Consider the following 22,772-nt stretch of genomic DNA (forward strand, 5'->3'; position numbering starts at 1 on the left):
AAAAAAAAAAAAGATAATAAAGTCAAAGCCATCCACAGGATTGACCATTTAAACCCTGTTTGTCATCAGAAACATTTCAGGTAAGTAGTCAGAAACTGTTCACCTGTAAATCATGAAGCATCTTTTTAAATCCTCAGTTTAGTTTCATTTCATTCAAAGAGAAAGTCCCTGTGAGGGGCTGATCGTTCACCTCTCTGTACATCTCAGCAGGGTAGTGAGGCTGAGATGCGTCTCTAAAGTTTGAGTGAACGCCCTTTAAAGTAAATACACGGAACAAGGAAGTAGTGCACCTGTTCCTGACTACTCTTCACCCAGCTACCCTGCAGTCTACTGAAGCCACTCAGTGGTGAGTAAACCCTCTTTATTACTATGACTCTGACATGTTTACACACACTTATTATTATTATTGTTATTATAAAGCCCCATCATGGCTGAAGCTGAGGAGGACAGAGTGCCCACAGAGCAGCAGCAGCAGCAGCAGGTCGGCTCCTCTCCCGGCGGCCCGGAGGACGCTCAGCCTGCTGCCCGCACGGAGGCCACAGAGCAGCGGCCAGCGGAGGGCGGACCGGCCCCCTCCCGGCAGAGCACCTTCAATGTGGAGACTCATCTGGACCAGTTCAAGCACAAGAGGTTCTTCGTGTTGAGGGTACAGACTTTCACTTTCTCACTTCACAACAGGAAACGTTGCCCTGACTTGACTTTACTGGCGAACTCTCACATGTCTTCCGTGTTAGCTCATTTCAAATTCATTAAAATTGTTGCTAATTAATTAAGCTAGGCACACTTTTGACTTTCTTGTATTGTATTGTTTTTCTTTTTTTCTCTTTTTTTTTGTGCCATTGTACTCAGTCCATTTCAGAGGCAGTGTGTATTTCATTAAGATGGTTGCTGTCTGTGTTTTCAAATGTATTTGGTTCGTAAGGGGCCATGGACCATATTATATGTTAGCTTAGCATTAGCTGATTGCTCCATAGTTAGCTTAATGCTAATTTTCACCTGCAGTTCCTTATTGCAGTTCAGCCTAAAACATTCACACAGCGACAGAGCAGCCCTTCAAATACTTAACTTCAGAGTGATGAGATGTTTCATTTGATATCTGAGCAGTTTATGATACATTAGAATAAATAACATCCAACAGTAAAGCTCTTTAAAATGTCCATCTCAGCAACTTCTTTTAAAATCCTCCTCATATGTTACCCATTTAGATAACAATACAGAGTGAATTTACCCTGTGACAGCTCTGCTCTGCAAAATGATCACTTCTAATTTACTTTACAAGTAATACTTAAGTAATACTATACTGTCACCCTTTAGTATAAAAAGTTTTAAACGCAGGGCTTTTATGTGTAAAGGAGTATTTTGACACTGATATAGTGATCAAGCTGACTTACTGCAGTATACATGAGTTACTAAACAGCTTTTATAAAGGAGTGATTCTGTCACTGGCACTTTAATCCAGAGGCTGATCACTGTAACCAAGCAGCACTACAAGCAGTTTCCACCATACGACTTACTAAAAACTACTACTGCTTTGAACATCACAATTCATCTGGAAGGTAAACACGTTTTTGAGGTACACATTGTAGTTTTTCAATGATGAACTCATGTTCTTTGAATGTAAATAGAGTGCAAGCGTGCATTAACAAAAGAGCATTAAAAAAATCCCGTGGGAGGATCCCAGAACCCCTCTACGGAGGTCTGGTCTAAGTCCCCATTGTCCTCAAATCCTAGAAACGCCCCTAGCTCAGATTACAGTAAGACTGTCAGGAGCCCTCTGTATGAACTCCTTATCTTTTTAAGTTCTTCAACTTGGCATTGAAATAATAAAAGTGCAAGGATAGAATTGCATGTTATAAAAATGACAATTTGAGTGTGGATTTCATTGGAAAACAGAAATGCGCACAGCTCGCAACTTGGACGTGGGGTGTCTTATGTACTGAAGCTTTCTCTTGTTTCTTCAGATACCTGAGGTACTCACATTTGCACGCTGCACGCTCAGCTTTCTTCATTTGCGCTCATTTTCATATGCACAGCCCTCATGTTTATGTTTATTGTTATTTTGTTTGACACACAAATGCGCTGACATTTTGTTGGCGTACCCGTCCCAGCTGCACCTCTGCCTCAAAGATTGCCCCTTAAGCTTTCTGTGCACAGATTGTGATTGTCACAATGGAAAATTAGAAAGTGACACCCGTGCTTTTCTGTCTCCTCAGCCTGGCACACTGAATCAGGCCATCAAAGACATCGAAGCCCTGGTGGATAAAGAAGTAGATGGCAGCGTTCACAGTGTTTGGCTGATGACAGAGTGAGTTCCTGATACCGTGTTCTGTTACACAGCTTCATGTTGGGGTTGACATGCAGTGTAATGTGTGCCAAGTGAAAACCTTCATCATCAGTTTCCCCCATTTACCATTTATGAGCAACAGGTAGGCTCTTAAACATACAGTGAAAATACAATAAATGATTTATAACGCACAATAATGTAGCTGTAAACAGTGTTTATGTGTCTTTAGTGTATTTGTCCACAGTTCTAACTGTGAGGGTGCTGTAACTCATGGTCCACATGCTAGGTTTCTCAGACAGCTTTCAGCTGCATCTCATGGCCTTCTTCAGTAGATGGCATTTGCCCTGTTGTCATGGAGATCTATAAATAGTATTTAGTATTTATAGTATTTATAAATAAATACCACATTCATTCCTTAATTGTCAAAATGAAGAGAATCGTTAAATATGAATGAATGTCTTTATTGTCATTGCAACAAGTGCCACAAAATTATCATTCATTCAAATATAGATGTGAGGATTTATAATATATGATTACATCCATAACATTACTGTCACTGACGCTGTCAGTCGTTCATTATATAGGAGCATTAGGGCTGCCACAAACGATTAATTGTACTATCAAATAATCTGCTGGATATTTTTGGCAATTCATTGTTTAATTGACATGAATTAATTGATTGGTTCCATATAATAATTTATATTTAAATGGCTTGTTTTCTCCAAACAAGGGTCTCTGAAGGGGTATTTCAGTGAAGTGAACCAGAAGCCTAAGAAGCTGAAACCAATGAATTTTTGGCATTTTTGCTTAAAAAAATTCTTACACAATCAATCGATTATCAGATTTATTGCCAATTCAATTTTCTGACGATTAATTGACTAAACGTTTCAGCTCTGATTGTCATATACTATCATAATGTCATTCTTAACCCTTTAACCTTCTGCTCAACCATATGGTAGAGCACATTTTGACTCACTGTATCTTATTGAAAACATGTTTTACTTACGACATCTCAACCGTTTGGTAGAGGCCGATATTTCAAAAAATGTGGGGTCTGTTCTTAAAAAAACATTGATTTTTGTGATTAGTGCCCCAAGGAAATAAAATATATAAAGAATACATTTTTTCATTGCTTTTTTCTTGGTGAGGAGGTTAAAGGGTTAACTGCTCCAAATTACATTATAATGTGTTCTAACTTAAGATTGATGCTTATAAATTACTAATACTAAACTGTGGAGGTGGTAAAATACAGTTGTACCGTGTTTTTGTCGAACTGTCAGAGAAATTCTTCAACCCACCAACTCCTTGACTGGAGTTACAAGGTTTCCGTCTGACAGTAATGATGCGACTGTGGATGCACAGTGAGTGTACTGTATCATGTGGCGCTCATTCATAATCCATCTTCAACACATGTACAGTAACTGTAAATAGCCTGCTGCCCATAGGGAGAGAGTGGTGGCTCGTCTTCAGTTGGACACATGTATGATATACTACAGTACTACCCATAATGCCTCAGCATTATCAGATAGACACGCCCTCATTAATTCACCAGAATATCAGTGCTCTTATCAAACCACATAACACAAGTCAGTGCAGAGGTAGCGCTTTAACTGCCTCCAACACAGAGCAAAATGAAGTGACTGCAGGACATTTACCACGTGCACTGTGCATGTCAGGTTGTATCACTCCTGCTAAAGCTTTTAGGAAACATTTAAAAGGCTGGCCATGTGAGAATGAATAATACATGCCATTTATGCTGCTCTGTCCAAGACACGCTAACGTTCCGCCTACATTTGGCCCGCAGTTATCGACGCTACAAGGACGTAACATTTCTTACAACAGAAAGAAGGCATCATTTGGTAATTCAGTGACACTGTTGCTGAATTTCCCAGAGGGAGGCTGGTGACTAATGTCAGAGAGGCACAAGAAATTCCTCAAATCTGGCTTAGCGGGGGATTGTCAGCTTTAGAAAGAGTACAATGATCTCAGTTCATCTGTTTTTATTGTTTGCATTTCTTTTGTTTTTATTGTTTGTTCTTGATTGCATTTTATAGATTTGTTTCCCCTTTGTTTATGCCTTACTGTTTATTATAAAGGAGATTATTTTTACTCACATATGAAGTAGATGGTTTTATTTATGTAAATGAAATAATTTCTTCCAAAAAGTCTCAGTATCAGTGGATTATTGAAAAAGAAAAGCTAAGTGAGGATACTTATTGAAAAGAGTGGAATGACGTAGTCCTTTCAAAGAACAATTCACTTCATATTTATTTGCTGGGAGTTAGAATCAGAATCAGAACTACTTAAATAATCCCCAGGGGGAAATTGCTTTTTGTTACACACAGCTCCAAAAGAATAAGAATAAGAATACACTTCAAACACAAGTAAAATACAAATATATAAAAGTATGAATAAAAAAAAAAGATGTATTAAAAATTATTATTACAAATTATTACACAGAGGTAAATTACTGCACCAGGTGAGTCCAGAGTCTTATAATAATAATAACAATAATAATAATAACAATAATACCACTACTAATAAAAATATATAACAACATGCACAATCATAGTAAGGCGCTGTACTATATAATACCAATAATACTACTACCACTACTACCACTACCACTACCAATAATAATAATATATAACGTGTACCTTCAGAGTGAGGAGATGTGTTATATAATACTAATACTACTACTACTACTACTACCAACAATAATATATAACAACATGTACACTCAGAATGAGGAGATGTATTCTATAAATTATAATAATAATGATAATAATAATAATGATGATAATAATAATAATAATAATAATAATAATAATAATAATACAATATATACAACAACATGTACACGCAGAGTGAGGAGCTGAATCATATAATAATAATAATGATAATAATAATAATAGTAATAACATACAACAACATGTACACCCAGAGTGAGGAGGTGTATAGATTAATGGCCACAGGCAGGAATGATTTCCTGTGGCGGTCTGTAGTGCATCGTGGTACAATTAGTCTGGCACTGAAAGAACTCCTATATCTAGTCAGCACTTCATGGAGTGGGTTGGACACATTATCCAAAATAGCTCCCACTTTGTGAAGCATTCTCCTCTCTGACACCACCGTCAGAGAGTCGAGCTTCACTCCCACAACGTCACTGGCCCTGCGTATCAGTCTGTTCAGTCTATTGACATCCTCTACCCTCAGCCTGCTGCCCCAGCATACTACAGCATAGAAGATAGCACTGGCTACCACAGACTCATAGAACATCCTGAGCAGAGTCCTGCAGATGTTGAAGGACCTCAACCGCCTCAGAAAATAGAGGCTCTGGCCCTTCCTATAAAGGGCATCAGTGTTCCTCCCCCAGTCCAGTTTGTTATCAATGTGTACCCCCAAGTACTTATAATACTCAACAATGTCCACACTGACCCCTGAATGAAAACAGGGGACACCGGCACCTTGGTCCTCCTCAGATCCACCACCAGTTCCTTTGTCTTGATAAGATGATAAGATTGATACTGCTGTTCCACTGAAATGTGAAGCTAGAGCCAGCAGATGATTAGATTAGCTTAGCTGAAAGACTGGAAACTGCTTGCCGGGCTCTGACCCAAAGTATAGAAAGTAAAAAGGTTGGTTTATTCCCTTTCTTTGCAAGAAAGTGTGTCCTAAGAGGTACATAAGTTCAGACTTCAGCGTCGTCGTCCTGCCTAGCGCTGTGTTGTTGTGTCAAGCCGAGCGCCAGCAGCGTGTCAGACAGCCGCGGCCTCATTCTGGATCTCTTTAACACTTCTGTGCCATCCATGACACCCGTGCCCAGTCAAGGTTAACTCATTTCATTAGCACAGTCAAAGCTCTTCACCCACACCTTTGCCATTATGCCTTGGCTGTTCAGTGAGCTGCCTTTTCTGGCCTACAGCTGCCAGCAGCAATCAAGAGTGTTTCACTTGGAGTTGGCCACATGAACCCGGCTCAGCGGGCCATAAGAAAGAGAGCCACTCAAAGAGAATCCATGCCACCATGGATTAGTTGTGTGTGCAAAGGTGAGGGAGAGAGTGAATGTGAGATGATGCTTTCTGTGACTTCAGTTTATAAGAAACATATTTGAACCCACTCTGAGGGTGTAAGAGAAAACAGACTTTAGTCTGTTGCTCTAAAGGTGATTCTGTTCATTTGGATGTTCTTCTTCTTTTTTCCTTGTTTTTGTTGGTAAAAATTTAGCGACTTAGAAATCCTTGCATGCATATTGTATGGTCTTTGCCAAGGGCATTTTGGGAAATTGTGAAGCTTTTACAGTACATAATTGAGCAGCTTTGCTATACATGTTTTTTGTATTAACTTCAAATAACCTCTTGCAGAATACTAACATCAGAACTGCACTTCACACAAAAAGACTCCAATACAAAGTGAAAATCACTGTCTAGAGCAGTGGACTCTCATAAAGAGCCACGAGAATAGACCAGTGGTTCTTAATCTTTTTGGCTCGTGGCTCAACGTCAATCTCGTCAAAGGTTATGAGGTTCAGGAATCCAAAAAGTCAGTTTTACACCTTTTGTTTTATTTGAAAGTTGAATTATTTGGATTATTTCTTAAACCGGACAAGTAACTTCCTGGAGTCACCACTGGTTGCCAGGCAACTGTTCACGACCAACACATAGCCAGTGCATGCCACATGGCAGTATGGTCGCAACTGTTGCTGGGTCGGTTCCTGCCGGCATCCTTTGGGTCACATAATTCCTCTCTCTCGCTCCGTCTCTCTCCTTTCCTGTATGCCTCCACTGTCATAATCTAATACAGGCAAACAACGTCAAAGAAAGACTGATAATAAGAAATAAAGAAGTAGACTGGCACCAACTGCTATAAAATGGCAAATTGCTCATTTTGTTTCTTTTTTATACAGATTAGTCAAACAGGATATAACGTAATCAGTGGTACTGATACCAGATATTGTTACTTTTGGACAGAGCCAGGCTAATTTTTTTCCTGTTTCAGTCTTTATGCTACGGTAAGATAACCATCTGATGGCTCCAGCAACATATTTAGCGTACAGACATGAGATTGATCTTCTCATCTAACTCTTGGCAAGAAAGGAAATAATGCTGAACTATTTCTTTAATCATGTTGGTGGGTCCTGACCCCCACGATTGACAGGAAATGTGATTTTTTACTTGTGCGTGACTGGATAAAAACACTTTAATCTGCACTCAGTTTATGAAGTTCATCCATTTGTGTTATTCTGTCAAACCCATTTAAATCAGTGAGGTTCGGCTGAACAACAGAGACACCTATCGTTATCATGCAATAGAATATAATCAAAATGATGAACACCTACACCAAAATGCTACAACAGTTTCAACAACAACTGAACACTATAACCTTCACGAATGATTTACTGCAGCATTGATGTGTCAGACTGCCTTAGTTACAGCTAACGGTAGCTAATAAACTGGCAACTGAGTGTATAGCTGTGCCTCGACTCATTACACGCTGTATACATGAAGACATAAAGGGGTCAGAGGGATCAGACATGTCACATTTAGGAGTGTATCTTTTTCAAAGACGCTCTTTCCAGTCATCCTCTGCCCACCTTCCCTCAACATACATTACTTAACGGTGTTTAAAAAGCAACATCAATTCTGTTTGTTTCAATTTAGAATATGGATATCAAGAAATGATTTTTCACAGCAGGTCTAACACACTCTCTCGCTCTTGGTTTCAGGGTAGATCACTGGAACAATGAAAAGGAGCGTCTTGTCCTCATCACAAGCAGCTCTCTCCTGGTCTTCAAGTACGACTTTGTCATGTTCCATTGTGAGCAAATCCAGAGAATCCCGCTGAACTTAGTGGACCGCATCTCCCATGGCACCTTCAGCTTCCCAAAGCGCTCCCTGCTTGAGTAAGTGGCCTCGTTAGCTCTCCATTAGTCCTTCAGCAGTAGACCCGGACCTCCTGTCCATCAAAGATGCAGCTTTAACCTGACAAGGTTAATGTCCAGGACACTTTTACTTCATAAATTCATTGACATTTGAACAATGTGCAAAACAGCATTGTGTTAAAGAGAGAGCCTTGGATCTCTGGTGTCCTGTCTCATTTTTAGTAATTTTCAGTAAGCCTACTTAAAAATTGCTCTTTGTAGCGTTTAGTTGCTAATTAAAAAATAAAAACCCTACTTGGAGAATTACAAATATTAGCCCTAATTATCTGTGCTGTGCTCTAATTTGCTTCACAAAAGCAAAATTCCCTGTTAAAGAAAAATCCCTTTTAGCACATGATTAACCATTAAGCTCAAAACATGCCAAGTCACATTTTTTTTGCATGCAACACATTCTCAAGTTTTGTGAACATTTTGAAGAAGTGTTGAATAATGTAGCACGCAGCCGTTTTAATGAATTCCAAAGATTGCAAGAGTGTGCATGATTTACTAAAAAGTATCTGCGGTGATTTGAGTTGTCAGTGAAAGGAGTGACACGTTGCTGAGGGCAGCATCAGACGGCTGTGTGGCGACAGGGATACATGCCGAGGATAGTGCAGGGAGCAGCCAGGGACACGTGGAACAGCAGAGCTCAAACAGGCAGGGCAGAGAGAGTTTGGGGGCTAAGGAGTGCATAGCTGTCACTTGGAGCTGTCGCTTAACTGATTAGTGGCAAAATTAATGTAGTCCTTTCATCTAAACCTTTTAAAGACGGCTCAGGGGATACCAAACCAACTAAAACTAATTTGATGAATAAAACGTAATGTGCTGTGAAGAGCTTAGAGAGCGCTGCCTTTATTGGAGGCTTTATCTCTGCACATTATGTTGAATTATACATAAAACGCTCATGAAAGCCATCCGGGAGTCCAACAGTAAAGAGACGGTTTCAAATAAGAAAGACTCGAGCCTCAAACACTTCATCTCTCTGTCTTCATCCTTGCCACTTCCTCCCTCTTTCTCCCTGCCTCCTCTCTGTCTCTCCCTCAGGAGTTGTCTTCCTTTTGTCGTCTAGGTCATTCTAGGTCTTATTTTTGGCAGAAACTGATCTACGGGAAAGTTCATGTACGAATCCTCGCCACTGCACTGCAATAGAAACTGTGTTTCCACATCACAAAGTCAGTGTGTGAGCAAAGCTGTAAATGTGAGGCTGTGCCAGCCACTGTGTTAATGGCTTGTGATTTTAAGCCCCCGTATGTATCATTTAGAAGCAATATATAAAATATAATACAGTTTAAAACAGGCCTTAACATAGTTATAAGCAGATGTAAGTTTCTATGTATTTGTCCTTCTGTAGGCATCCAAATGCAGAGGCTGCTCTATAAAACAATAATGAATAAGAATAAGTAGTAAAACACAGTTGTAATAATATAAAAAAATGTCTTATTAAAATAAGTAACAGTAGTTGACAAATAGTGTACAGTGATGAACACTTGTCCTTTTATCTGCTTACAATCGTAACAACTATTACTATTACAACAAAGCCATCTATTGAAAGTCAAACAATTTTTTTCTTTCTAGTCAAGACTCAGATGAGAATCTCTAGAATGTCGAGCTCGGAGGCAATCGTCTTAACGTAGTATAAAGACTGGACGTCACTGCAACCCCAGTCACACTGACATTATCGTCACTGACATCATCACCCTTTTGCCAACTTCCAGCAGAGACAATGTGGCATTTGCACATTTTATTTTTTAAAATCTAGAGTGTCCCTCTTTTTAGCTTTGTTTTGGTCTCCACCGACTCCCGAGGAAAATATCTGTCTCTTTAGCTTCTAAATCCTCCCCAGTGTTCACCAGCTAGATTTGTGCGGAGAACAGCTGCCCGATGAGAGTGGAGAGGCAGAAACAGCTAGAGGACGCTACAAACCTCCAGAGAGCTGAGGTGGACTGCGGGGTCGAGCAATGAGCAACACCTTCACGTACAGTTAGTCATGTGATCCGTTTTAATCTAAAAATACAGATGTTAGAGTGGTATTAAGCGTCTTATCTAACTCTGGGCAAGAAATCGAATAAGCACATTTCCCAAAACATCAAACTGATTCTTTGGGGTGTTAGCCGGGGTTTTGGGTGTGATGTCTGTTACACTGTATATGTCTGCATATGCGTTTCCCATTGAGGTCTCTGGTTTGACTGATGTTGAAAGTAAAATCTCTATTAAGACTCAACAGGCTGCACTTAAGACCTTTCGAAAAGTACAAAGAGAAGATATCCTAGACGTCTTCGGCTGTGATATATCAAAAAGCTCAGACGATGATGGCGTAATGCATTTTTTCCCACAATCCCATTGCTCTGTGAAAACACATGAATATAACTACGTACTGTATGTGCTGATGGAAATAAGGAAGTCTCCATCGCTCTACTCCAGTATATCAATATGTTGCTTTATGAGTTGTCAAGGTAATGACACTTCTCATGTGATATTATTGTTCCCATTCAAGAGTGTGAGAGTACAATATATGTGCAGCTGACAGTTGTCATCTGACCACTTGATGTCAGTGTGCACCCTCGGTAGAGACGGTTCAAGGCAGGAGCCGCCACATCACATTTCTTCATCTGTTTGATGTTGTCACTGATGATTCTGCAACTGCTGGTGTGAGTCAGTGCTGCTGGAGAGTCTGTCTACTGGATGGGCTGCAACACATTTGACACCACAAAAGTTGGGCCATTTTACAGCCACATAGACACATTTAAGTGCATTAAATGTTGCACAGTTGTTGCTAAGCATTTTCCACTCTCTGGTTTGCTATAGCAACATTGATATTGCACATATAAATTGCTGGTAGGTTTTTTTGTTTTCAGCCTATTTTGCACTAATTTCTTAAACTATTTGACTATAAACTGCCATGAAATCAAACATCACAGGCCAGCACCATCTTTTTGTGGTGATTTATGGATGTTATTTTGCTAACCTGTGCAATAAAACTTGCTTTAGGTGTTTATGTTTTACAATGGAATCAAACTTATTAAATTGAGACTGAAAGCACTGTGATGAACGTTTGACCCCGTGTGTTCCCACACCATCAGCTTCATAACAAAGAATATCAAAGTGCCTCCATAGAGTGTCTTATTTGGCATCAGTACCCTCGCCTGTGCTCCAGCAGCCTCCCCAACGCCTTGACGACGCCAAGAGAAAGTGCTATGGGAGTGTCAGTATTTTTAGTCCTGATCATTTTGTTTTCATCGCACATTCTCCAGGTGCGCCCGTGAAGGAGAAGCACAGTATATTCTGCATCTGTTGGGAAAGATGTGTTTAAAGTCTTCTTTCCAAACTGTCTAGACAAACTAATTACCCAGCACATCATCTATTCTTTTATTCCTGTCTGAAAGAGTAGGGTGTGGAGGTTTAAAGAAGCCCCACTAGAGCTGGCTTCAGTTACTGTTGTAGGAGATATATATATTTATGAAGGTTGGAAATAATCCCAGCACTGCACTCCTTTGTTTCTCATCTGATCAGATATAGGGGGGGGGGTTTCTGAACAAGGCTTCAGAAGGAATGATGCCGTGTTTAGCCCCTACCTTCAACTACTCAAAACAGTTTTATTAACTAGAAGTTCATCCTCACATTGTCAGTTTTTCACAGCTGTTGTAATATGCAGATCAATAGGGTTCTTTTAGACCTGGTTTAAAGTCGATCATCCTCCTTTGGCTCTGCTGTCTGTCTGACCACACCTATACAAACCAAAGCAGCTTACACATTAAGACAGCAGAGGGCAGTCAGTTCATAGTAGCTATTTAAACTATCATCAGCATAATGTACTGTGGGATACCTCACCACATAGTCAGTGCCTCCACTGTTGTGACGTGAAGCAGGCGAGTTAAAAGCTCCAACTTGTGCTTAAAATGCGAAGCAAGCGTTTTCTCCCTTCTGAAAGTAAAAAGGACATGCGCACACACAACCAAGGCTCTTTGAATACTCCTGTTTTTACTCCGTAACCAAATCAAACTATTTGTGATAATAGAAAGCTGTTGAAGCACAGTATTTTAGTGGAGACCCAAGTCAGTGAGGCTAAGCTTTTTGGGGTCTTTCGTTAGACACCCCTGCCTCCTAAATGCCAACCTCTTTGAAACGCTATGTCCACGGTTTGTAATCCGAGCTGTCTGATCAAAATGTAAAGTCTCAAGCTCAAGTCGAGACATTCCACGTCTGTTTTCACAGGCTGAGGAGCATGATGGGTAAACTTCATCTGGAAAAAAAAAAATTCTATATTCAAAAATACTGAATCATTTTCTGGAAGCAAACCAGCCAGTACATCCTTTTAGATGTGATTTGCGGGTTGGGTGTAAGGGTGATATGCTGATTTATTTATTCGATGTAATGTGAGTTGGTTGATTATACTGTTTATTTTTTAACATGGGCCCCTGGAAGAGTAGTCGTTGCTATGACAACTACTAGCTGCAATCCAAATGAAAAATAAACCCCTAAATACTTATAGGGGTTTATTGCGACAGCTAATAAGGCCTTCTAGGCATTTTGAGATTGGGGACTGGCATTGCACAGAAAATGCTAATAGATGAGGAACTTTAAATTTGTTTTCTTAATAGCTGCCAAAAAGTTGCACAAACACTTGTTTGATGCTGGAAGCTTATTCATCACCACTGAAGATGAAATTTCACACTGAATGCTCCCTTGAATGACTGATTCTCAGAAATTCTGCACTTTCATATCTAGGACACCCACTGCATGAAGTGCAAAACATTAGATGCAACAACTGGATCCTCTGTGAAACTGTTTTTGTCAGATATTGTGTTCTACCTTTAGTAAGGGTCCTGTTTTATTTAACCTTTAATTCAACCTGGTCCTGTTTTTATTCTTCTTTCCAGTCAATGGTTTTACCAACTAACAACAACATCAGCGGAAAAGACACACCCATAGCTTAGAGTGTACAGCATGAATTAATAAACACTAATATATGTACAGAGGGCATGCTGCTCTCAATTCATACACCTTGGATGCTGCCTTCAGCTTGTGGGCTTTTTCAAGGTGGCAATACAGTATCTTTGCCAACAGCCTGCAGCTATGATATCACAGCTTTTTCATCATGACGTCCATACTAACACTGCTGTATGTTTTAGGCTGCAGAGGTTGTATGAGCACTATCATCAAGAATAATTTAGATATCTTTTAGAGGCCTGAATGTTGTGTGTAACGGATAAGCTCAAGTCTTTGTGCCTCTCTTTGTTTTCTAGTCATCACTCCACCCTTTTCCTCTCCATTTAGGCCTTTCACATGTTGAATTAAACCTTGTTGGATGGATACATGCATGGATGGCTGACAAACCTGCAGGCTGTATTGAGCAATCAGAGCAGATTTGTTTGTTCGCTCTGAGACAATGTGGGACACTTGCCATGACAACTGGAGCTGAGCTTGATATTTATCTTGTGTGTTGACTTATGAGTCCAAAGCGCTTGAAAGCCATGGGAGGAATTTTTCGTCACTTGCCCCTAAGCTCAGAATTCAGTGTTTCTCTTATGCATGTGTGCGTTTTGTATAAACACTGTGGATTAAGTGGAACTCCACTGGGAAGGTCAGAGGAGGGTGGATTCCCTCAGTAGGCAGCTTTTGGACATTTCTTTTGACACACACTGTGTCTTTTTGAGAAACATGAATGACATGAAGGTCTGGGCTGCTTTACCCATTTCTGTATTTTGTATAGTGTGACGACGTGAGGTGCAGTGAAAGTCCAAACCCCAGCTCTGCCACATAAACACAGTGAAGACTTCCAAGGCCTCTGGCTGGAAAGCCCAGCCCTGCTCTGCCTGTTTGGGCTGGTCTCTCTCCCAGTGATAGCTTACCTGTGGAATTTGCCAAAGCTTTTTTATATCCCCATTTATACTAGGGCAATAGCTGTGTGCTCTTACAAAGGCCAATGTGTACAAACGTAAACCCACCGTCCTCTCTCGCTTTTGCTGAAATATAATCGGTCTTTTAGTCCAGGCCTTGCCTTTGTACAACTTTTTTTTTCTGCCCTGCCCCTTTTCTGCCTGCACAACATTTGCTCTGGAGGAGGCACAAAATGTTCAGCAGCAGCAGCATTGTCATTTTGAAAGTACTTGTGTAAACAGGGCAAGATGATTGCATTATGAGCAGCCCCTCCCTGGGACCATGACATATCAGCAGCTAGAACGTTATTGTTTAGCCTCAGGTGTTTAATTCTGTATGGCAGGAAGTGCTCTTGCACAAGGTATGTGGTAAAATGAGCACATCAGAATGACAGATCATTAAGGAAATCAGAACACTGTTGGGAAATCGCCTACATTCTGATTTATTTATCTTTTCGGTGCAAACCAGCAGGTACATTATAGACACAACTAATGCACAAACTTAAACCTCTATTACCACCATGAGCAGTTACAGCAGTTGACAGAATCACACAAACACCAAACACTTTGTGAGGACTGTTTGCGCAGTTTTTATGTGTTAAATTGTTTTGCAAGTTGCTTCTTGAAAGCTGTCGACAATGTCAACCCACATTGTTGAGCAGTAAATAAACCCAAGTGCTACATCAGGTGCAGAGGTTACAAAGGCAGCGAGGACTGATGTGGAGGTTTGTTGCCAGGCCTACAAAAGTACTTTATTCTCTGTGTCGGAAGTATGCAGCTGGCAAATGACTGGCATAACTTAATATAGAGCACAAATGTTTCAGCAATGCACAGTGCCTGAGAAAGTGATGAAATCTTGATAAAAATCTTGTGAGCGTTTGTGTCAGGACAGGTTATGGAAGAAAGCGCCATGTTGTCCAAGAACAAAAACATTAGAGCTCACATAAAATGGAAGGGTGCTCTGATCAGGATTTTTGGGGCCCAATGATTGATTGGCGTCTGCCAATAAAGATCACCAACCACAGAGTGTCCTTTAAACCTTCTATTTATTGCACAGTATTATTATTTATTTTGCTATTGATTAGTAACATTGTAATCTGAAGACTTAAAATGAAGGGATGAGAAAGTATCATGAATTGACAACTGTATTTATTGGTAGGTAACATGTGCAACATGGTCCCCTCTCTCTCTCTCTTAGAGACAACCTAAACCACAGCAGCCTGCACCTGGTTATTGGGAGAACTTTCCTGTGGAATAAAATAAAAACTTTTATAAGATAAGGACAAGTTCTTCAGTGAAAAATCTACGGAAGAAGAATAAGGAAAATAGTTACAGTTATAGTGCATAGTGGCACTGTGGTGGTCCTGTGCTGCACACTAATAAGTGCAATGCAATGTGAAAATTCACTAAAATGTAACCACTGATTTAATGTTTCTTTCCAAAGGGTACGGACATCCATCATCACCATCTAACTTTTTCTACGAACTGCTGGAAATCTTAAATGATGAATCTATTGTCAGAATAGTGGCAGATTTAGTTTCTGTCGATTAGCCGGTCGATTAATAGGTTTAGCTCATTTTGTGTGTATGCTACATGATCCTAGTTAGACACATGACTAGAGCTGCTGAACATGTGTGTAGGCACAGGAAACTTTTCAGTGCATGCGATAAAGGTTACGTTTTTATAAGGTGTATTGATGTGAGGCAGCCTTCCATTTCTATTGTCCCATTTTGATTATTGAAGCACTGTAACAGTATTCTTTGCGTGATGTGTAATTATGTCGGCCTGAGGAGTCAAACCTGTCACTACAGGTTTTTCCAGCTACTGTTTTGAATATGGGTTTATCTGGAGTTGTTTACCAGCTTCATTAAACAGGTGAGGCCACAAAGAGAAAGGGATGGTGATGTAGCTGAAAATGCCCCCTGAGTATTTGATTGTATGTGATCCAAATATTCATTTCAGTCCAATAAAAAGCAGCTTCATGTAGCATTAATGCACAGACTTCCAAGAGGAGGGTGTCTGACCAAAAGCTTGCCTCAATAATTGAATATTACATATATCATCATTATACAGTGAATCTTATCTCCAAAACATCCAACAAGCCGTTATTTGATGGACAGTGATCCTTATGTATAAGGTTGCATACCCTCAGCACCAAGAGCATATTGTTTCCAAGCAATACTTGTTCTACATCTGTAGTGCTGCAACAAAGTATTATTTGAAAACTGTCATTTAATCTGCCAGTTAGTTTGTTGATCCATCAGTGAATCTTTTGGTCAGTCTGGAGGTGTGCAGTTAGAAAGAAGTGAGTTTATCAGACCGCTCAAGCTCGCTCCTCATCTTTGCATGAGGCTAGCAACACGAGGCTACACCAGCTAAGCACGCCCAAATCTTCCACTGGAATGTTGGCAGTCATGTTGCATTGTGGGAATTGTAGGAAGCAGGTAAAAAAGATGATATATCTGGTTCTGCTGCGTTGATCTTTGTCCTTTTTTTAAAAAAGAAAAAAAAAAGTGTCAGGCGATGTTACAGGCGTGTAATGCAAACTCTTTAAAGTTAACACTTCAGACAAAGAAAAGCAGGAAAATCCTCACAACTGAGAAGCTGGAAGTAGGAAAAGTTTGGCAGTTTTCCTTGAAAAATAACTTGATGATAAATGATGATTAATCAGTTATCAAAATAGTAGCAGATTTTTTTCTGAGTGACCAGAGGAGACCTACGTTAAGTCCAGTTGTGATATTCTTTCTGCTTTCTTCGCAGATCTATTTTCTTGTAATGCATTTCAGTTACGGTTCATTTGAATATTCTACAGGTAGCCAACATTTGCTTAAAAAGAGCTGCAGATGAGGGTGTTGTGAACTCCCGGTGACCCTGTACCTTTTGAACAGTAACAAAGATACTGTCCCCCCCACCCCCAGATATTACAGTCTTAGAGGCAGGAGAGCCCCAGATCGCATTTGATGGACACACAGTGAGTAGAAAATTGTAAGGATCCTCACAGCATGTAGATTAACACCGACATCATTCCTAAGATGGGATCTGCGAGTGCTCGACTGTCTGTTTGCTCACAGTCTTCTGAGGTTTCATTAGGCTGAGGAAAGATATGACCCCAGGGCATTTTCATTAAAACCTATGGTATTTACTTTAAAATGACTAAAGAGAGAAGAAAGAGAATATGGTGAACACACTGTAGATTACTTCTAAGCTTGGTACACATGAGGTTGCTCTCACATTAAGTATTTGCCCCGAGGACAGATTAGTGGCTTTTTTTTTTTCATTATCCCCTTTTGGGGAAAACTGTTGTTGGAGCAAAAATAATGGTCCATGAAGGTGTGGGAATTTCATTTCAGAAGGAAGCTATGCATATTTATTTGTTCACACAAGTGCTGTTTAGTACTGAAAGACAGAGAGCAGCTAGAAACAGCCAGGTAGAAAAAAAGCTTTTTGTTTTTCAGGTTGGCCTGCACACTACGCAGGAGATTTTAGTACCTTCATTTCATGGCTTTTTAGGCAGATTATTTTGCCCACAAAAATAATTGGCATAGATCATACACAATACCTAAAGAATGTGGTCTTCCAGATTTGCTTGTTAAAGAAAATAAACCTTAAGTATTAAGTTTGTTGTGCGCAGGGATTAAGTGTATCTCTGTGTTGGTAGGTGTGTAAACTAGGCTAGTCACCTTTTCAGCAGGTCTAGTTTAGCTGGTCTTTTGTTCTGCCATCGTGAATCCAGCTGTACCTTTAGCCAAGACTCGCCACGACAATCTCCTTAGTGAGCCCTAAATGAATATATTAGCTCTCTTGCTTTGGCTCTGTGACAGAGAATATGGTGAGTTCTGGGACACAGAATGCTGTGACTGCAGTCTGGATGCAGTTACAGCAGTTCTGATTTTTTTTTTCAGCACTGTTCAAATTACTTTTCCTACATGATGCCAGAGATAAAAGCTATAGGCAACAACAAAGCAGTTCCATGCCAAATGATTGTCACTTTTAAATGACAGCCTATAGGTTGTAGCTATTCTGGATGTGGCCAGAGGCAAAGAAAGCATTTATATTCAGTTTTTTGTGTGTAATTCTCAATGGAAAACAAAGCAAGGCCTCGTTTGTAGAAAGCAGTGAGTGATGTTATTGATCTGATGACAACCTGAACTGAGCAGTCTGAAGTTTTGTCACATGGCTGAGGCAAACGTGTCACTGACAGAGAGAGGCACTTTGTCATTTGCGTTCCTCTGTGTCTTTATGTGTTTAGGAGGGAGGGGGAGGGGTTGCGAGTCTTCTGGGACCGGCTGCGAGAGCCCTCCTTCATCTCCAGGTGGAACCCCTTCACCACCGACTTCCCCTTCATCACCTTCACCCACCACCCCGTGAGGAACGTCAGTGACACATTCGCTGCTCTCTGCGATGTAAGTGGATCAGCCACTGATAACAGTGTGGCTTTGTTTAAAGGCTCAGTTCACCCAAAATCACCTGATAGCATATTTCTTCACTTACATCTAGTGGTGTGGAGCCATGCGGATAGTTGCGGTTTTATTTGCTGATGTTTTGAAATGTCTGAGATGTCTGCCACAATGAAGTGAACGTGAAAGGAATTTCATTTGTGGTGCTCGATGCATTGTTATGTTGTAGAAACTGGAAAGAAATCAACAGCTACATGTTGTTTCTGGGATGTAGTAGTCACCACTGAACTATTTCCAGTGAAAAATGAGAGTTTCATGTCTGAAAACATCTCAGTTCATAAAACTGAAAGTGTAGAACAGCAAGAGTCCGAATGTATTTGTTGCAATATTTGAAATATTTCATTTTGCTGCATGATTAATCCAGGTGGAGCTGTGTACTCTGAGCGACACTTAACTATGATCGCTTAAAAAAATCAACACTGTGGAGAGATTCATCATGTGGTCTAATGAGTCATCCCACTGAGAAGTCTTACTGGAATTAGGGATCAGATATCATTAGTGTGCAATCTGTCATTTTCGACAACTAATCAAATACTGCAAAGTTATCAGATATCATTCATGAATATATAAAACCAGCACTCAAGCTACTTCTTTTCAGTTTTAGGTTCTGATTACTTGCGCCGACAAATTATTACGATTTGTGTTTCATAAACACAATGCAATAGTACCATGTGTTTACAAAACTCATACAAGAATTACAACATAACCAAGACTTTTATGGGCAATTCCAGGTGACGACTCAGAGTGGGGGAGAGAAAAGGATGGAGCAATCTTGTGCTATGTAATGAAATTTCAACACTGTCATGCCGGTGTTGTAATTCCTTTTGCCATGCTGTCTCTGCTATCGTGCATAATAAGAGAAAGGGTAGAATCACGCACATTGCAGTGAGTGCACACAAATGTTGACTGGCAAGTGAGCCTGACAGACTCACACTGGTGTGCAAAGAGCTGGAAGAACATTTACCAAGAATGCAATGTAATCTTAGTCTTAATTATGAGATGACGCTGTGAAGCGTGATTAGTTGGACAAAGCTGTCCTCACTGTAGTCATTCTGAAAGCAGCCACAGCCCATGATAATTTTATAATTGTAATAATAATAATGACTATTATTATTATTAGTTTGAACCAGTGGTTATTTGATTCCCACATGAAGTCAGGTCAGATTACAGTAAACCCAACTGGCTGGATTTGGCATCATTACAGGCTCAAATGTAGTTAATCCTTCAAACAGCAGATATTTTGACCTTATTTTCGCCGCACCCTAACTACGGCAACAAGTCAAAGTGTGTCAAAGTGTGCTGTGACAGTTTTCCGAGGTATTCCCATCCCCTTTTGCACAGATCCACATCTTTTGCGCGCAGCTGAAGGATGCAGCAGAGAAAGTCCACGCCATGAAGCCAGTTCCTGGAAAGGCCAATGGCGTCCTGGTCCTGAATCAGCCCCTATACATCGAGGCTTACGTGGGTCTCATGTCGTTCCTTGGGAACCAGAACAAACTGGGATACTGCGTGGCTCGAGGAAACATTGGCTTCTAACTTCCAGTTTTGTTTGAATTGTTTGCTGTAATATGCCTTGAATTCATGTTTTTAAGTTTCTTCTCAGAGAGTTAAAGTTCATTTAAACTCTACAAGGATTGACCATATTTTTCTACATTCAGGTTTGCTATTGTGTCACATTGAAGCCTGGATTCCCAGGATGTTCTGTATGAGGTTTAAACAACTGTGTGATCTCCCCCACTGCTTATTACCAGTGTGTGGTGTCTTGAGTACTCAGAAATATCCACATTTCAACACCGCTCTTCACTGGATGACGGATCCCCGACTGCTCTCAAGGAGCTTTGTATTTGCTCCTCAGTGATATGGTAATTCAACTCTTTCACAATGGGACTCCTTTCTTCCTCCCCCGGTGTCTCTGTTAAAAGCTCATTCCCATGCCATTCTGCCCCTTAGAGATTCACTGGTGCATGGGGGCACATTTGTCAGTTTAGTTTTGTCATTTGTTGTGTATTTTTACAGTGCATACAGTGCTGGAATTTCCCATTGATTTGTGTGTGTGTGTGTGTGTGTGTGTGTGTAGTGTGTGTCGCTCAGCCTTTTTTTGGTATCATCTGTTTGTCTTTTTCTCTTTTCCTTTTTAGATGTGAAAAATGTTCAGATGTCTCATGCAGATTCCTGTGTACTGTTTTTGTTCAGTTCACTTTGTTAGTGAATTATCATATCCTGACCGTGTCCCAATAAATAAGAAGTCATGCTTGCTGAAAGATAAACCAAATGTTGATCATTGACACTTTTTTATTATCATCATCAGACATTAGGTTAAAGGATAAGTTCTGTATTTTCAAACCTGGTCCCCATTTTTACCAATTTTGGGTTTGTAATTATTGGTAGGTACAAAAACCTTTGGAACCTGGTCATTAGATCACCTCAGCCAACAGCTGAGAACATGTGGCAAATTACCTACAATGGCTGTAATGTAATCCTTAGGGGCAGGTCAATGTATGTCCACTACCAGTGCCACTGACTCAGATTGTTATTGTTATCAAGCGTCTGACAAAAGTACAGAAAGGATCCCTACAGAAATAGCCCTTTGAGATCCTTCTTGTTAAAGCAGAAAGCGCTATTGTATTGGGCTATTCAAACCAAACCAGACTCCCCAGTCATTTTATCTTTCAGAACACGGGTCTGGCCGTATTGGTCTGTATGTTTGCGTTATTGTGTGTCTAACTCTAAATCTAACTCTTTAAAACACTAAAGTCATAACAACACAAGTAAACATACTGATCAATACAGCAGTAGACCAACAGCTTCTGTGTAAAATAACTGTTTTTGTCAATGCAATTTTGTAGTTTTGAACCAATTTCTGGTTTAACAAAAAGAATCTTACAGATATATCTCTGTAGGGATCCTCTCTGTAATATTGTCAAATACTTCAAATAACAATCTGAGCCTGTCAATGGAAAAAACAAGCACTTTTTGTGCCTGTGCGTCACCTATTCTCAGATGACAGCAGAGGCGATCCACTGTACCATCTCCAGGTTTGAAAATACCAAAGTTATCCTTTAACCCTTTAACCTTCTGCTCAACCATATGGTAGAGCACATTTTGACTCACTATATCTTATTGAAAACATGTTTTACTTACGACATCTCAACCGTTTGGTAGAGGCCAATATTTCAAAAAATGTGGGGTCTGTTCATAAAAAAACGTAGATTTTTGTAATTAGTGCCCCAAGGAAATAAAATATATAAAGAATACATTTTTTCATTGCTTTTTTCTTGGTGAGGACGTTAAAGGGGTAAGCTATTATATAGTGAAAATAATTATTCAATTCCAGTTTGATTTACTGGGAAATTTACTGATTCACTCACTAAGCAGCTACTCAGAAATGCAGCAGAGGAGCAACTGATGTATGTGTTTACAGTGCAGCCAAACAAACTCACATTGTTCTAATCAAGACGTTGCTCAATAGTGATTGAAGCCATAATGTGATGTCTTGCTTCACACAGTGCAAGTAGGACCACAACAGCAGGTCACAGTAAAGTTAGTTACCTTGCTGGGGAGTTCACAGATACACAGTCAAAAAATGACTTTATGTGTAGAAGCATTTAAGATGAACGATCATGTTCAGCACTAACCTTCATAAGAGATGCGTGGTGCTTCCTGTGACTGATTCATATCTCACTGAAATGTTATTACGTAACTAATTACTCAGCAGCAAAATGTTTTGCTTTACTCATTGCATTACTTTCCATACCCAGCTCAGCTACCTCAAAGATGCCTTTAAGCAACTCCAAAGATGCTACGCCCACACATCACAGCTTTTGTACTCAACATATGTAGAAGTAGAAATATTTGGTAATTTTTGGAGGGTTTTACTGACATCTAGCAGCTAGCTTAGCCCCAGTGACAGTATACAGCTCTCCAGAACTAATAAACTAGGTGATTTCTCAAAGTAAGCTTAGTAGCATTTGTAAACCAGCTAAGAACTCATACATGTGAGGAAGACAGCTTTGGAATTACTAAGAGCTGTATTTCCTGTTACTCCCATTTTGTTTGAGGCTAACAGCCTCCCCACACCTACACTGCTACACTGTTCCAGATTGTTCCAGTCTAGCATGTCCTGGACCAGTAAGAGACCAAACTGACATTAACCTCCATCAAACTCCTGACAAGACAAAGAACCAGCTGACTCCCAAATAGTAACGGGAAGCCACTGGGATTAGGAACAATAATGT

General features: G+C 40.1%; 1 protein-coding gene across 1 annotated transcript; it reads left to right on the plus strand.

Moving 5' to 3' along the window:
• Positions 1-268: 268 nt before the first annotated feature.
• tprg1 (tumor protein p63 regulated 1) lies at positions 269-21,791 on the plus strand. Its single transcript, XM_070832378.1, has 6 exons — positions 269-346; positions 421-646; positions 2,214-2,305; positions 8,010-8,186; positions 18,330-18,483; positions 19,879-21,791. The coding sequence occupies exons 2-6, from the start codon at positions 428-430 to the stop codon at positions 20,071-20,073; spliced, it is 837 nt and encodes a 278-aa protein (XP_070688479.1). The 5' UTR covers positions 269-346; positions 421-427; the 3' UTR covers positions 20,074-21,791.
• The last annotated feature ends 981 nt before the right edge of the window (positions 21,792-22,772 follow it).

Source organism: Pempheris klunzingeri, chromosome 6 (genome assembly GCF_042242105.1).
Source record: "Pempheris klunzingeri isolate RE-2024b chromosome 6, fPemKlu1.hap1, whole genome shotgun sequence".
Classification (NCBI taxonomy): Eukaryota; Metazoa; Chordata; class Actinopteri; order Acropomatiformes; family Pempheridae; genus Pempheris; species Pempheris klunzingeri.